This window comes from Patiria miniata, unplaced genomic scaffold (genome assembly GCF_015706575.1).
Source record: "Patiria miniata isolate m_02_andy unplaced genomic scaffold, ASM1570657v1 HiC_scaffold_7, whole genome shotgun sequence".
In the NCBI taxonomy this organism is placed as follows: Eukaryota; Metazoa; Echinodermata; class Asteroidea; order Valvatida; family Asterinidae; genus Patiria; species Patiria miniata.
Genome location: NW_024037074.1, coordinates 18,419,902 through 18,434,784, shown reverse-complemented (window position 1 = coordinate 18,434,784; position 14,883 = coordinate 18,419,902). Strand labels below are relative to the sequence as shown.

Genomic DNA, 14,883 nt, shown 5'->3' with positions numbered 1-14,883 from the left:
GTCACTCACTCCATTTGTATTACGCGACCAGGCTCAGCCTCACTACAGATCCAACTCACAAGGATGAACGACTGTTCTGAGCTCTAGCACTAAATGCACTGAGCGGACTCGCCAAAGTTCCAGGTGTGCGATATTCTGTCAGTTTTTTTTAATGACATCTAAAATGGAAATATTATTATTCATTTGGCTAAGATCTCATACAACAAAACACAATACAGAGAATATGACAATGAACCTTTACAGAACAAAACTAGTGGAACAGGTATAGAAAGATAAAAACATGAACAAGACAAACCCAAATTAAGATGGCCAGGATTAATACAGTGTACTTAAACACCGTGACTTGGAAGCCTACTAGATAAGACACCTTTTCCAAGGAGAGCACCGTTTACCAGAATCTTGTTTTTAAAAAGTCTTTCCTTGAAAAGTTTTAGAGAGATGTGGTCCCGAACTGATGAAACAAATACGACGTTGTGCTCGGCATTAACATGTTTATGTAGTTATCCCTTGTCAGAACTCAATAATAAACGCCAACATTTACGCGGGATCATGAATATTCAAAAATATAATTAGCTGGCTTGACAGTTTTTAACACCAGATCGGGAGCAGAGCCCTGCAAATCTGAAAGCCACCGTGCGCAGGGGTCTTTGTTGACAAGTATTTGTGGTATTCCGGCGCTGTTCAGCACAAACATTTGCTCAGCACAAACTAGTCTGGCTAATAAAAGCAGGTTACCAGCCAAAACTACACGTGATGTTTATTGCTTGTGATTTATAGTATTCAGCTGTTGTTTGCTTAGCATGAAAATCACATGGAGTTTTGGCTAGTAACCTGCTTTTTATAAGCCAGACGTTTTTGTGCTAAGCAAATTTTTGTGCTTAGCAGCGCCGTGAAATACGGCCGGTGAGTTTGGCCGTGTCGTTAATCTCTGTGTGTAGGATCCGTGGACTGGCTTGGGGAAGGTGAGCGGGAAGGGGGGGGGGGGGGCTTTGCTTGCAATATTGCTGATGGAATGTTTTACCGGACAAAGCTGTCTATGATGACGAACAATGTTTTACTCAGGTGTGGTCTTAAAAGTGTGTGTGTGTGGGGGGGGGGGGGGGGGGAAGAGATCAGTCCCTACGTGGTTATCCGTCATCTTCCTTGGGTATTCGTGGAGGGGCAACAGAAGTTTTCAACTGTTCCAAACTTCCGTGGTGAATCGTCATGAAAATCAATCCGTAGTGCAACCGTGGGACATTCGTAGGACAACTGTACTAATTCGTATTCATGGCTATTCGTACATAATTCTTGGGGATTTGTAGCTCATTCGTGGTAGAAACCTCTATGAATTAGCTTCAGTTGTCCTACGGATATGCCCGGATTTGCTAGGATTCTGCTAACTTAAAGGTTGTACTAAGAATATGTATACTTTATTCGTAGGAGAACCTTGGTCATCCGCGGCCTAATCGCAGACAACCTTGGCGTTAACGTCACGGTTCTTAGTCATACTGTCAATATTCTTCAACAATCTGTCCATATTCTTGACAAACCGTGGTGTATACATACAGAAACCTTAGGAAAGTCGTGGTTATCCTTCCTGAAACCGTAGCGCATTCTTAGAAAGTTGATGTCTCCACAAATCTTGACAGTTCATCAGGATCGATTGAATTTCTTGATAAACCGTGGATATTCGTAGCTCCAACCTCGAATGTGTGACTGGGGCTTTAAAGAATAAAAAAAAGCACCAGATTTCATACGATTCGTGCAATTGCAATCGTCTACTTTAACTCACCTAGATTGATCTTGCAGATGACTGGGTGATTGGCAGTGCAATCCTCGTCCCGCCAACCGTCGGTGGTCAGGATGCCACATCTTTCAGTGGACTGCGGCCGGTCCTCTTCCCAGTCCGTGTATGTCAAGGCTATCCGGTCAAACCACCTTAAATTGTTGATGCCCTATTTGAGCAAGAATATCGAGCTGCGTTTAATTCCTTTTTTTGCCAGTTGTTATCAGGCAGTCCTAACAAAACCAGTAGGGCTTGCTTTGAATCAGGCTTCCAACTTTATAAGCTGCATGTAGAGTTTTCAAAATGTTTACACATTGCAGAAGGCAATACCGAAATTGAGGAAGTGTTCTTGGAACAAAGTACAGTGCAACATAAAAAAACCATTTGGATTGCACCATTTTTTAACAATACCTTTCATGCACCTTGTTATGTGCAAACTACATTTCCATCTGTTTTTTTTTTATTGGGCCCTATATAAGGAATTGCAGAGTGCAGATTAGGTTTATATACAGCTGACTCAACCGACTTGTTTATTCCAGTGGTGTGGGACTCAAGTCCAGGACTCGGACTTGAGTTGGACTCGAGTCACATTTTTTTTGTGACTCGGACTTGACTCAAGTCACATTGGAAAATAACTCGGACTTGGACTAATCAGCATTTGATCTTTATTAAGGAAGATCAGATAACACAGGGCTAGGTTTTAGTTTAGTTGGAACATATATCTCTGAAGGTTATAGACTCACATTCCACTTTGTAAAAAAAAAAGAAACAAAGGGGGAAAAAGTGTGGACTATTTGAGATGGACCTGATTCCAGTCAGTCAGTCAGTCAGTTAGTTACTAAAAGTCAGACAGCCGACTGGCCCTTGTGCATGCCCTAAAAGTCAAGGAAGGAAAGCAGACTTGCTCCCAAGATCCAACCAGGGAAAAAAAAGAAGATTATACCGTTTGTGTTTCCAGTCCGATCCACGCAGTACCAACGCCGGCATTCAACAGAATGGCTTTAAGAAAGGCCTCTTGGAATGCATCGTCCACCCACGTGATAGTAACGGTAACGCGGTCGTCCTCATTTTCGCACAAATTGACTGCATCCTCGTAGGTTTGCACTGTTGTGACCAGTTTGTAGCATGCTCTATCAAACAAGATATAGTTGGGATCTGTCACGCCACATGCAACACTAGTTGAGACTGTGGGTAATGCGGGATCTGTGGTTTTTGGGAAAAAAAAAAGAATAACTTCATATAATGAGTTGAGGCGGGCTAGGGGAGGGAAGGACATGGAGTAAGGAGAGGGGCAGTAAGGGGTGTAAGGGGTGGGGGCTGAGTAAGGTACAGGGTAGGGTAGAGGTGGGGTAGGGATGGTAGCGTGGGAGGGGGAGGGATTGGGAGGGGGAGGGATTGGGTGGGGTAGGGGATGGGAAAAGAGGGGGGTAATTGGGTGTGGTAGGGCTGCCCTGCAGGAAGTGGGTTAGGGGTGGGATAGGAGGTGGTGTAGGGGTGGAACAGAAGATGGGTTAGGGGTGGGGTAGGAGGTCGGTTAGGGGTGGGGTAGGAGGTGGTGTAGGAGTGGGGTAGGAAGTGGGATAGGGGTGGGGTAGGAGATGGGTTAGGGGTGGTGAAGGAAGTGGGTTAGGGGTGGTGTAGGAAGTAGGATAGGGGTGGGATAGGAGGTGGTGTAGGGTTGGAACAGAAGATGGGTTAGGGGTGGGTAGGAGGTGGGGTAGGAGGTCGGTTAGGGGTGGGGTAGGAGGAAGTGTAGGGGTGGGATAGGAGGTGGTGTAGGGGTGGGGTAGGAGGCGGGGTAGGAGGCGGTGTAGGGGTGGGGTAGGAAGTGGGATAAGGGTGGGGTAGGAGATGGGTTAGGGGTGGGGTCGGAGGTGGTGTAGGGGTGGGATAGGAAGTGGGATAGGGTTGGGGTAGGAGGTGGCACAGGGGTGGGGTAGGAGGTGGTGTAGGGGTGGGGTAGGAGGTGGGGTAGGAGGTGGTGTAGGGGTGGGGTAGGAGGGGTGGGACAGGAGATGGGTTTGGGGTAGGGTAGAGGTGGTGTAGGGGTGGGATAGGAGTTAGTGTAGGGGTGTGGGACAGGAGATGGGTTATGGGGGGTGGGGGGTAGGAGGTGGGGTGCGGTAGGGGATAGCTTGAGAGATGTTTCAGCTTTGTCTAATTTGTTCGTCCAACCACCCTAACAAATAGACAAACAAGTCAGGTGTGTTTACAAACACAAATGCCCCGCAACGGTGACAGTTCCCATGACATAACACCACTCTTTTAACATCAACTTACATGTACCTTGGTCACATGGAACATTCATTGACAGCATTAGTGTCTTCTGTAGGTTTTATATGAATTAGTCCCTAATCCCTATACATGTAATCTCAGAATAAATACATGATTTCTATTGTTTTAGCCACTGTGAACTTGACCCTTGACCTTTTGGCCCCAAATTCAATAGGCTTCTTAGGATTACCAAGAACAATCCACAAACCAAATTTGAAGTTCATATGTTAAGTATTTCTCAAGTTATCGCGCTGACAAGATTTCTATTGTTTTAGCCACTGTGAACTTGACCCTTGACCTTTTGGCCCCAAATGCAATAGGCTTCTTAGGATTGCCAAGAACAATCCACAAACTAAATTTGAAGTTCACATGTAAAGTATTTCTCAAGTTATCGCGCTGACAAGATTTCTATTGTTTTAGCCACTGTGAACTTGACCTTAGGCCTTTTGACCCCAAATGCAAAAGGCTTCTTAGGATTGCCAAAAACAATCCACAAACCAAATTTGAAGTCCACATGTAAAGTATTTCTCAAGTTATCGCGCTGACAAGATTTCTATTGTTTTAGCCACTGTGAACTTGACCTTTGGCCTTTTGGCCCCAAATGCAAAAGGCTTCTTAGGATTACCAAGAACAATCCACAAACCAAATTTGAAGTTCATATGTTAAGTATTTCTCAAGTTATCGCGCTGACAAGATTTCTATTGTTTTAGCCACTGTGAACTTGACCTTTGGCCTTTTGGCCCCAAATGCAAAAGGCTTCTTAGGATTACCAAGAACAATCCACAAACCAAATTTGAAGTTCATATGTTAAGTATTTCTCAAGTTATCGCGCTGACAAGATTTGTCCGGACACACACACACACCCACCCACCCACCCACCCACCCACCCACCCACCCACCCACACACCCACCCACACACCCACCCACACACCCACCCACGGAAGGACAAGGCGGAAACAGTATGCCCCTTCGGCTTCGCCGCGGGGCATAAAAAAATGAAATAGAGTTTTCCATTGTATCAACAATCTCAAAGCCCTTTACAATCATTACCCCGTTCATCAGGCCATGAGACCACGCAGCAGCCGATATCAGCGCACATTCGGCCTCTATCCTCACGGGTACCCATTCATACTCCTGGGTAGAGAGAGCCTATTATAGTTAAGTGTCTTGCCCAAGGGCACAAACACCTTGTTCCTGGCAGGGTTCGAACCCACGTACCATCATACACGAGTCCAACACCACAACCACTAGACCATGGCATTCTCAAAGGTTGCCGGCGACTATCCTAATTATGCCTTTGAGCTTGCATTGGACAGTTTCGTTTATGCCACGCACAGAGACTATTATGCAGGTGTGTACACTGTTTTTACGAATCGTATCTATTCGCTGTTAAAGGCATAGAGGATAACTCTAGAACAAAAATCAGTGCATACATTTAATGTTAATGTAAGGTTTGCTTTTTGTCGAGCTACCTTGTTGAGAATCATACCTTGAGGCTTCTCACAGATGTAGGCCCGAGGGTAGTAACAGAAACCGTCAAACCACTCGCCAGGAAAATCCTCGTTAGCTCCTAGATACACGCAGTCCTGTGTTGGAGAAGACCCATGGGTTGTAAAAGTGAAGCATAAGTCTGGCCATAACTCACGTCACGAGCAAAAAGGGGTGAACAAAGACTATGAAATACCCAACTTGTACGTGCACTTCACAGCCTGTGACTTGTTTTTGAGACTCGGTGACTTGCGATTGACTTGTAAAGACTGATTTATTCATTCACAACGGCATCATAAGCAAATAAGCCACTTGCGAGTTAATTTTGAATAAAATCTGGAGCGCTGACTTTATTCAATGCTTTGCACGTGTTAACTTTGCATTCTCTTGAGCAAAGAGACTGTTACTATCTCAAGTGATTCGGGGCTAGCATTATGCTAGCAACCCCCAGCTCCGGCATGGTCTGGTGTCTTTGTGCCATTCTCACCCACTGTCACTGAACAATGTATTGGTGCTGAGCGTCTCTTACGTAAAGTATGCAAGAGCTTGCCCAAATCATGTGATTAGCAACAGTGTCTTTGGTCTGGAGAATTCACAATTAAAATGTGCCAAGCATTCTGAGCAAGTCAGTGTACCAGACATTTTTCAAATTTAAATCCCAAGGGCATAGGTCACTTGCAAATGGCTTATTGGCTTTGAAATACCTCATGGCTCAGTATCCAGGCATTTCGGTAATACACTTTGTACAGGGAAAGTAAAACAAGATTTTTTTTGGCCTAATGCAAAGGATCTATTTTTTTTTTCCAAACCAAGTTGAAGTTTTAAACTTTTTAAATTTTGTAAGAACGACATATTCGTTAGTAATCCTGTGTGAAAAAAATGACGTCAATTGCATTTACCATTTCTCTTTTGTGAACCTTTTTACTGCAGCACCCGATTTACATTTTTGTCCACGAGGCATCAGAATTTTGCATAAGAGCGGAAACGGTAAAATAAAGGCATATGAGACAACACAGATTTAAAACTGAATCTTAGCTCGAGCTTTATATTTCTGTGAATATGTCTATGCAACGTTTCTCTGGGCTATACTGTAGTTATCTGGGCTATATCGTAGTTACCGTGGCCTTCATTGTTCACACAATTCCAGCTCTGCCCTCTGCTTGGCAACCCTGCAAGGCAATGCATGTCTCAGCTCTAGACCTCATGGAAAGAACGGTACTGGGAAATACATTTTGTGCTCTTAGGCCAAAAAAAAAAATAAGTCGGTCTCTGGTCAGCGCGTGCGTCGATTTTAATCATGCGCGTCGATCTTTGTTTTTTCCAAAATGTTCCGCGGTAGCTCCAACAGGGCCCTCTATTTCCGTACCTCCTCAATTTTTTTTTACCAAAGAGCACCAAGGAACTGGAAATTGCACCAAGGCAAATGATTAAGGGCACCAAGGCAAATTATGGAGGACACCAATGTACATGAGGACACCAAAAAAGCAAAATAGTACCCCACCTTGTCTGTACAATCCAAGCTTGAAGAAAAAAAAAACAACATTGGCCTCGTCAATTCCGGAACTTGGTCTGACCAGAGACCGAATATTTTTTTTTTTTTGGCCTTATGTCAGTCTAAGATGCCTCGTTGACAAAAACATAAATTGGGTACTGCAGTAAAACTTTTGTAATTTGCCATCCAAGTATAACAAAACAGCCAGGTTAACAGGGACAGAAACAAATGTCAGATTTCGGACCGGAAAGAATTCCATACTGGGCCACCACCCAGACTTCCTGCACAAAGTCTATGGGCCATATAACAGAAAAAGTTTCGAGTATTACAAAAAAAATTTGCAATCCTTAAATAGTGTTTCCTCATCAGATTAACAACTTTTGGTACATTTCAGGTCATCATAAGGAATATGAGTGGTGGCCCAGTATGGAATTCTTTCCTACGGACCTTTAATTTATTGAGTGAACCATAACATTTGTCCCACCTCTTCATATGCGTTATTGGCATTATCAGGCTGATTTGGACCCCAATTTGTGAATCCGGTCGTTGGATCATCATCCAGAGATGTGCCGTCCGGCCACTTGTAGACCCCTTCTTCATCTACATCATTCAAGCCGATCCAGACATTGGAGGAGGGAGCTAGGACTAACAAGGCAGTCATGATGGCTGCGGGAAAAAAAGTAAACGATGCCCAAACGAGTTTTTTTATCTCAATCCAGATTGGGACCTGGGGGTGCTCTGAAATGTGCAAAACTATATTGTTGGTGTACCCTAACATGGCGTGGCCCCTAACATGCCGCACTTTGATTTTTTTGCCTGTAGCGTCCAGCTAGAGCAAAAGTTTTAACTGAAAGTTCAACAGAAAGTGAATTTTCACAAAGTTCTATACACTCCCGTTCATAAATCACAAGTTTATTTACCTGTTACAAAGTTAGAAGAAAAATTTATTTCGGCGTGATTGTCGGATTTTATTTCGAATTGCACAATGAACCCTTTGAAAATAACCCCCAAAACTAAGAAAATAATTTTCTGACAGACTTTTAATTGGGTATATTATGAGTAGAGATAATGATGGTTTATCAGAATTTATAAACTTTACAGACATTCTTAAATGTTTATTTGTAATGTAAGTGCGCCACGTAAGGGAACACTCAGCTGATTTTGTGCCCAATTTCTGGACACCAATGTCTTTATTTGGGATTAAATTTCATGACACAGAAATTGTTCACATAGGTTAAATAGCGAGCATTAAGTACCAGTATATCACTGAATGAATTTGAAATTCGTCAACAAAGAAGTTTGGCAACACTGCATGAGGAAAGTTGGGGTAAACGTTGAAGGGCGCCACGTTAGAGAACACCACTAAAATCATGATGCATGCCAACTTTATTCACTCTATGGCTAGTCCGAGTTACTAGGACTCTACAAATTGGACATTGTCAGGCAATCACCAGACCATGTCCAAATGTTAAAAAGGCGATAAGTTGGGTCCAAGTTATACTCGGAATGTACTGCCACTGCCAGTGCCACTCTACTTCTTGCATTGCATGCTTTCAACTTATTCCGTGGCGTTATTCGTGATCATGCAATGCCATGAATGCGTTATAATATAGTATAGCCTACGTCCTCTATCACGTCTATGGAAAAATACACACTGAGATATTAGCCTTTAATAGTTCGTATGATTAATCTGACAGATATACTCAGATCTCCACTGAAAACTCGTCCGATCGGCGGTACAGCCACTAGTTTTAGGCCTTCTCTTGGCTAGACACGTGCATCCCCTGCGAGTTCGAAACACGAGTTATGTAAAGCGCCCTCTCTTGGATCGTGATGTTTAGTTTGACTTGTTCCCAGTCCCACAATGTTTTGCGTTATCCCCAACATAGAGCCTCTTATAGTGTGGTTCCCAGAGCAAAAGATTCCGACTACTATGACAAATCTCAGGGTCATGTTTCTGTCACGGCTAAAAAAAAAACATGACCCCCTCCCCCCCAAAAAATAAATAAATAAACGGGCAGCTAGGACCCTGCTGGTATTCCGAAAATATGCGATGTTTACCGAATCCACGACACTCGGATATAGCAACAGCTCGGGTATTTCCAGACCTAAAACATGTTTTTATTTATTTTAGTCTACCAACAAAATGCATGTCATGCTGTTTACAAGTTTTGAAAATGTTGCACGTTGAGCTCATCAATAATTTCTTTGCTTGCGTTAAAAATACCAATGCCCGGCCGTAATAGTATTATTTAGGAATTATACATTTGCAAGCACTCAAAAACGAAACTTTCAAATTATTAAGAAAAAGCCCACTTGATTGCAAGTAGGCCTAAATTGTATAAAGGCATCCTGTGAGATCATTGAGCCCAGCAGTGGCGCACCCAGGATTTGGCTTGGAGGGGTGGGGGGGGGGGGGGGGGGGCTCACAACTTTTTGTTCCAATTTTTTAGAAGTAAATTTTTTTCAACAAAATTTGCCCAAAATTGTTGACCGCCTTTTTTTTTGGGGGGGGGAGGGAGAAACTATTTTGACGTTGGTGGCACCACTTACATCCCTCTTATACAAATCGAAAATAGGCCACATTCATATCACCAAGGGCAAATCGTGGGACTAAAACAAAAAAAAAGATTATCTCTTGTGGCCCTAGTGGCGCACCCAAGGGGTGGGGGGGGGGGGGGGGGTGTGCGGGGGCTTGAGCCCCCGAGGCCTCCCCTTTGGGTGCGCCACTAGAGCCCGGTATGCTATCTTTCGCAAGTAACTTGAATTTATTTGTATTCTCAAACAAACTTGGCCACAAATGAAATGTTGAGCAGCTCAGTGGAACGATGTCCGCTACAAATTAATAGCCCTAGAAATTGGAGCATTTCATGAAATTACAAATGCAAAATGATCCTATACCTTTAAGTATGGACTCGTACGATCATTCAGGGATCAGCTTTATTGCGTCAGAGAATGTGATTGGCTACCTGGCCTAACATTTATAGTCAGTATCTTTTTGGCAAGATCTGGGAACGAGACTAATTAGAGCCCTTAAAAGGGCGCACGCAACCCATGCAATGTATTTTTTTTCCAATGCAGTCCTTGAAAAATGCGCATTTGTGTCCCATTTAACCCTATTTTCAATTATTGTTTTGCCATTTTTAAAGGATAGTTTGGTGCCCTTTAAGTTATGCTAATGTTAATTTCCATATTCATGAACAAAAGTGTGATGTCATTTCAGGCAGAAACCTCAATGTTAAAGCTAGGGCCAGAATTTTTGATGTTTGCTGTTGTGAATTTTCTTTTCTTTGGCGATTTGTTGTGTCAGACCATGACAGTAAGCCAATGACCAAACTTTTTGGTTCACAATGACATCATCACAGCAACAAGGCCCTCAGTTGTCCAATAAAGCATGGAAAATATTGAAAGAATTGCACTTTTCAATGCGATTTACCAAAAAAGGATGTTACATACTTTCATACATTTAAGAGCAGTAGAAAGTGGCACAAATTATTTTCTTTCTAAGAAAAGTCACCTAATGGCCTCTTTAAGTCTTACAAATTCTTAAACTTGTTCCATTTCCGCCCCACTTTGCTGGCACAGATTTACGCCACTGACTGATGGGGGGGACTAGAACCAGTCTAACAGTTTTTAAACACTTTGACGGGATCCGGTCAACAGAGGGCATTGTCATAAAACTAATTGAAGAAACAGGAAGGCAAGCAGAAGAACTCACCTGTCAGATAATAATATTTACAATCTGCATTCAGGATGAGATGAATTACTGAAAGTGAACCAGTGCTCGGACTCGGACTTACGCTGCGTTTCTTTCGTCTTGATGCTAGCTAGACTTGCTCCCATAGCTTTGCAAGCTTCGTCGGCCTGGAACCATGTCAAGCGCGCTGCACCGTCAATGGCATCCCCGAACAGTGACAAGCATCGGTCAGTTGACCGCTCCCATCCATTTTCACATCCCCCCTGTGCAGATGCCACGTACAGCTCCGCTGCTGGCGGAGAACAAAATCAGAGAAACCCGACAGTTTAGGGCAAAATTGTAGCGCCACAATAGCAACAAACCTAGTTTGTTAAATCAGCATATTTAATATAATGTTTTCAATCGAGACTATTGTTGACGTGATACCCTTAAGTGCCAAATTACATGTACATGGCCAGGACTTTTCTAAGTGGGTGAGGGGCCAGCTCAGGCCCGTCGCCAGCCCTGAGCGTCGGGGGGCGGGGGGGGGGGAAATAATACTAACTAGGTGGGTCCACTATACCATAAAAATACAAAATTACGCATGTATGGCTTTTGCCGTTGGGGGGGGGGGGGGCAATTGCTCACCGAGGGGGCCCGGCCCCACCAGGCCCCCCCTTCCTTGGCGACGGGCCGGGGCCAGGTGTACGTATTTTCAGAGTTTAAGACACACAAACTGTCAAAACTGTCAGAGTTTAAGACTATTACACTGTCAAAAAACCTAACCTCTCTCTACCTGTCTTAATAGCTTTGGAACATGCTGGTCATCAACTACCACAGAAGCCCCTATGTATTACATTGAATAACTGGCAATAACATTGTTGATGTGGTTTGACAGATACGTTGACCATTAATGCTGGTACAGCTTCTGTAACAGCCATTATAACCGGCCGATTGTCCCAATATAAGACCAGTTTACAAAAAGACCTGCTAAAAACTGTAACCTGTTAGATTTTGACCCTTAGGGTTACTCTCCACATATTGTCACTGAGAGAGGGATGAAATAATGTCAGTTCGTTTCTCATAGGGAGGATCTTTAAAGCAAAACTAATTTGTAATGAAAATTATTATTACGTTAAAGTAATAGACTGATCATGGTGAAGTTAAATGACGGCTCTCAATTGTCCACACACAATGGCTCCCAGTAGAAAGCTCAAACCTGAGGACGTCATTATGTCCAAGGTCATTACAGTACAATTTTAAATTGTACCACAAAACTTTTACGTTCAAATAGATCGCTTGAAAGAATGGCTAAAAGCAGTAATTCCACAGTTATTATTATTATGAATAACTGACGCCAGAATTATGAATCTTGTCACTCCCTATACTAACGAAGTATATACCCAATCACCAACGGATGTTTTAAGGGGCGAATGTTGGCCAAAATGATGGACAAAACGATGAACAATATCTAGCCTAACTTTCTAAAGTTAGTACAATGCAACGATAGTAAAACTACGCCCTAAAAATTACAAGGTACCGCTAAAATTTCAAACCTGGAAGCAAGCTAGATCGACTCGACATTTCAACTCTTACCTATTAGAAGAGTAAACGTAAGGAGGAGATTGTTCCTCATCCTTAGTCAGGTGTCATTACACAGAGAAGAAAAATCCAAAACTTGAGTATTTCTCACTGGATGATTCGTAGTCGTTCACAAAACCCAAAGAGTCTGTTGCCTTTGATGACTGCTTGTTGTGGGGTCTTGTATAATACAAAACGGCCTGCTATATACTAGTTCCGAATTCCGAAGTACTTGTCGGAGGCCAATACAGGCAAGAATAGCTGTAATTACAGTGAATATCAGCAATTATGGTTAATCATTAATTCCATTTAGGAGTTCTGAAACCTCATTAGTAGAAGGAGGGGCCGCGATATTTAGGGCAAAGGGCTTCCGTGTTATAGAAAACAACACATGCAAAATTCAGTGACGGCGCGGTGGTGGTGTGTGTTATCTGAGGGCGTATGTGAACTGATAACCTTGTTACGGAAGTTGGAATACATCGTGGTCAGACTTTGGCTTGGAAAGATATTAATTGATGGGAGAGGCTCGGATCTTTGAGTCAGAGTCCAAGAATCGTTTGGCTATAATGAGGGTAAATACATGTAGTACCTGCTGGTACCAATAGTCGGCTAGAAAAGCAACAGCTAGAAAAGCAAACCCACAGTACATCTTTTTTTTAATTCAATAATCGACTCAGAATAAGCTACAAAAAATTGTAGACTAAGCTGCAGAGGTATTAACGTGGTGAAAATTAAAAATCCACTTTTGCCATATATCAAAATCTTCATTTCATCAATAATATAAAGATTGAACACAAAACCCATGTTATTGGTCCTTTTACAGACCATATACAGGGTACAAAAACAGACAAGCAGACAAACACAAAGTATTTAAAAGATAAACTACAAACAGCGCAAAGATAAACTACCGAAACATTACATGCATGACTTTATAACCATCTTGAAAGTGCTACATGAAACATGCGGCGCCAACGCAACGCAGGTGTGGTGTAGCATACAACAACTTAGACAAGTATCCGTATAAAACTGCCATAATAAGCAGTAGATTCAGTTTTAAGTCGAGTGGTAATAATGGGTTTATTGGCTTCAGAAGTAAAAATTGGCCCATCGGAGTAAAATTGTCAAAGACAACAGATAAAATCTCAACAGTTCTGATAAAGGTGAAATGCTGTGGTCTCGTGGTCTCTGGGCATTGAATTTGCGGTCTGCGGGTAATTCCGCAGGTTGTGGGTTCGAATCCAGCCTGCGGCCATGGTGCGTGTGTCTTTGGGCAAGGCACTTTGTCACGCATTGTTTCTCTCCACCCAGGAGTAAATGGGTATCTGTGACGTGAGGGCAGATGGTTTTTGTGATTGATTATTGACTATATTATAGTTTCCTTGCGCCTAACAGGCTACATCGAGCTGTACTCCCCAGTAAGCTGAGATGGTATTTGGAACGTTTTTTGTTGTTTTACCAATGATCAGGGGAAATAACAATGTAAAGCGCTGTGATCTTAGTTAAAAGCGCTATAAGAACCGTTATTATTATTATGATTAGGTGTTATATTTTGGGGATATATGAATACACCGATGTAATCGTCAATATCTAACTTATCTAACTAGCATTAATAATGCGGGCAGCAGGACCAGCCTTTCTTTGATGTGACAAAACACAGGATATTCTTGCATTTACTGTTTTGACATTTCATTCATAACCCAATGGTGTGCAGGGGCAGATCGGGGGGGGGGGGGGGGGTAGCTAGGCATAGCTGGATCCAAAGCCACTCGCACTGGTCTTTTGCCATCATCCGGGGCGCCAGACGTTCCGGGTAGCCACGCTGGCCTTGACTAAAGGCTATATTATTGGCGGCCAAAGGTGTATGTGTGTGTGTGTGTTGGGGGGGGGGGGGGGGGAGCGGGGTAGACCGCCCTTCTCCTTCGTATAGATCCGCCACTGGTGTGCATGCAATATAGGCCTATTATGAGAATTTACGAGGAAACATTATAGATTGAGTTTTTACGATGAATAATGTTTTTTTTAAATGTCATTGTTATATAATCCATGTTAAACCATAAAAGCCCCCTCCTTCCCATTCGCAAGTTGAAACATGGAAATTCCTTACCCATTTAATGACTTTCACATGTTAATTAAGAGATCCGTATTAAGCACGATGTAAATTAACAAATACATTCCTTCAGATTAAAAAAGGTACCATTTAGTTTGCAAATGTTTCTTGTCCAATTTAGTGTACTGATCGCAATTAGCCAGGATTTTTTGATACGTCACAATCACAATCGTACAGCACAGACTCTGAGATCCAATCAACTATCTTGCTTACGCCAACACGTGCCCGAGCAAAACTAGTCAAAATCCAGGGGTCAGTGTTTCAACTAGTCTTGGGTCAAGGCGTTGTTGCTCTATACGTATGGGATATGCGATCACATGCCGGAAGAGGGCGTTTAACACAACGAATCCCCATCACCAATGAATAGCCTTGGTCAAGGCGTTCGTCGTTACTCGTCCGCTAGCAGAGAATCATCGAACAACTCTACTCACATAATGCTCCAAGCCGAACTCGGGCCACATTGGCAGTAGAGGCCTACTAGCCAACCCATACCACCC

General features: G+C 43.0%; 1 protein-coding gene across 1 annotated transcript; it reads right to left on the bottom strand.

The window, feature by feature from the left end:
- Positions 1-3,497: 3,497 nt before the first annotated feature.
- On the bottom strand, positions 3,498-12,334 carry LOC119745023 (carbohydrate-responsive element-binding protein-like). The gene is made up of 5 exons (XM_038221246.1): positions 12,295-12,334; positions 10,823-11,011; positions 7,507-7,688; positions 5,515-5,628; positions 3,498-3,947 (listed from the first exon to the last, which is right to left on the bottom strand). The coding sequence occupies exons 1-5, from the start codon at positions 12,332-12,334 to the stop codon at positions 3,498-3,500; spliced, it is 975 nt and encodes a 324-aa protein (XP_038077174.1).
- Between the last annotated feature and the right edge of the window lie 2,549 nt (positions 12,335-14,883).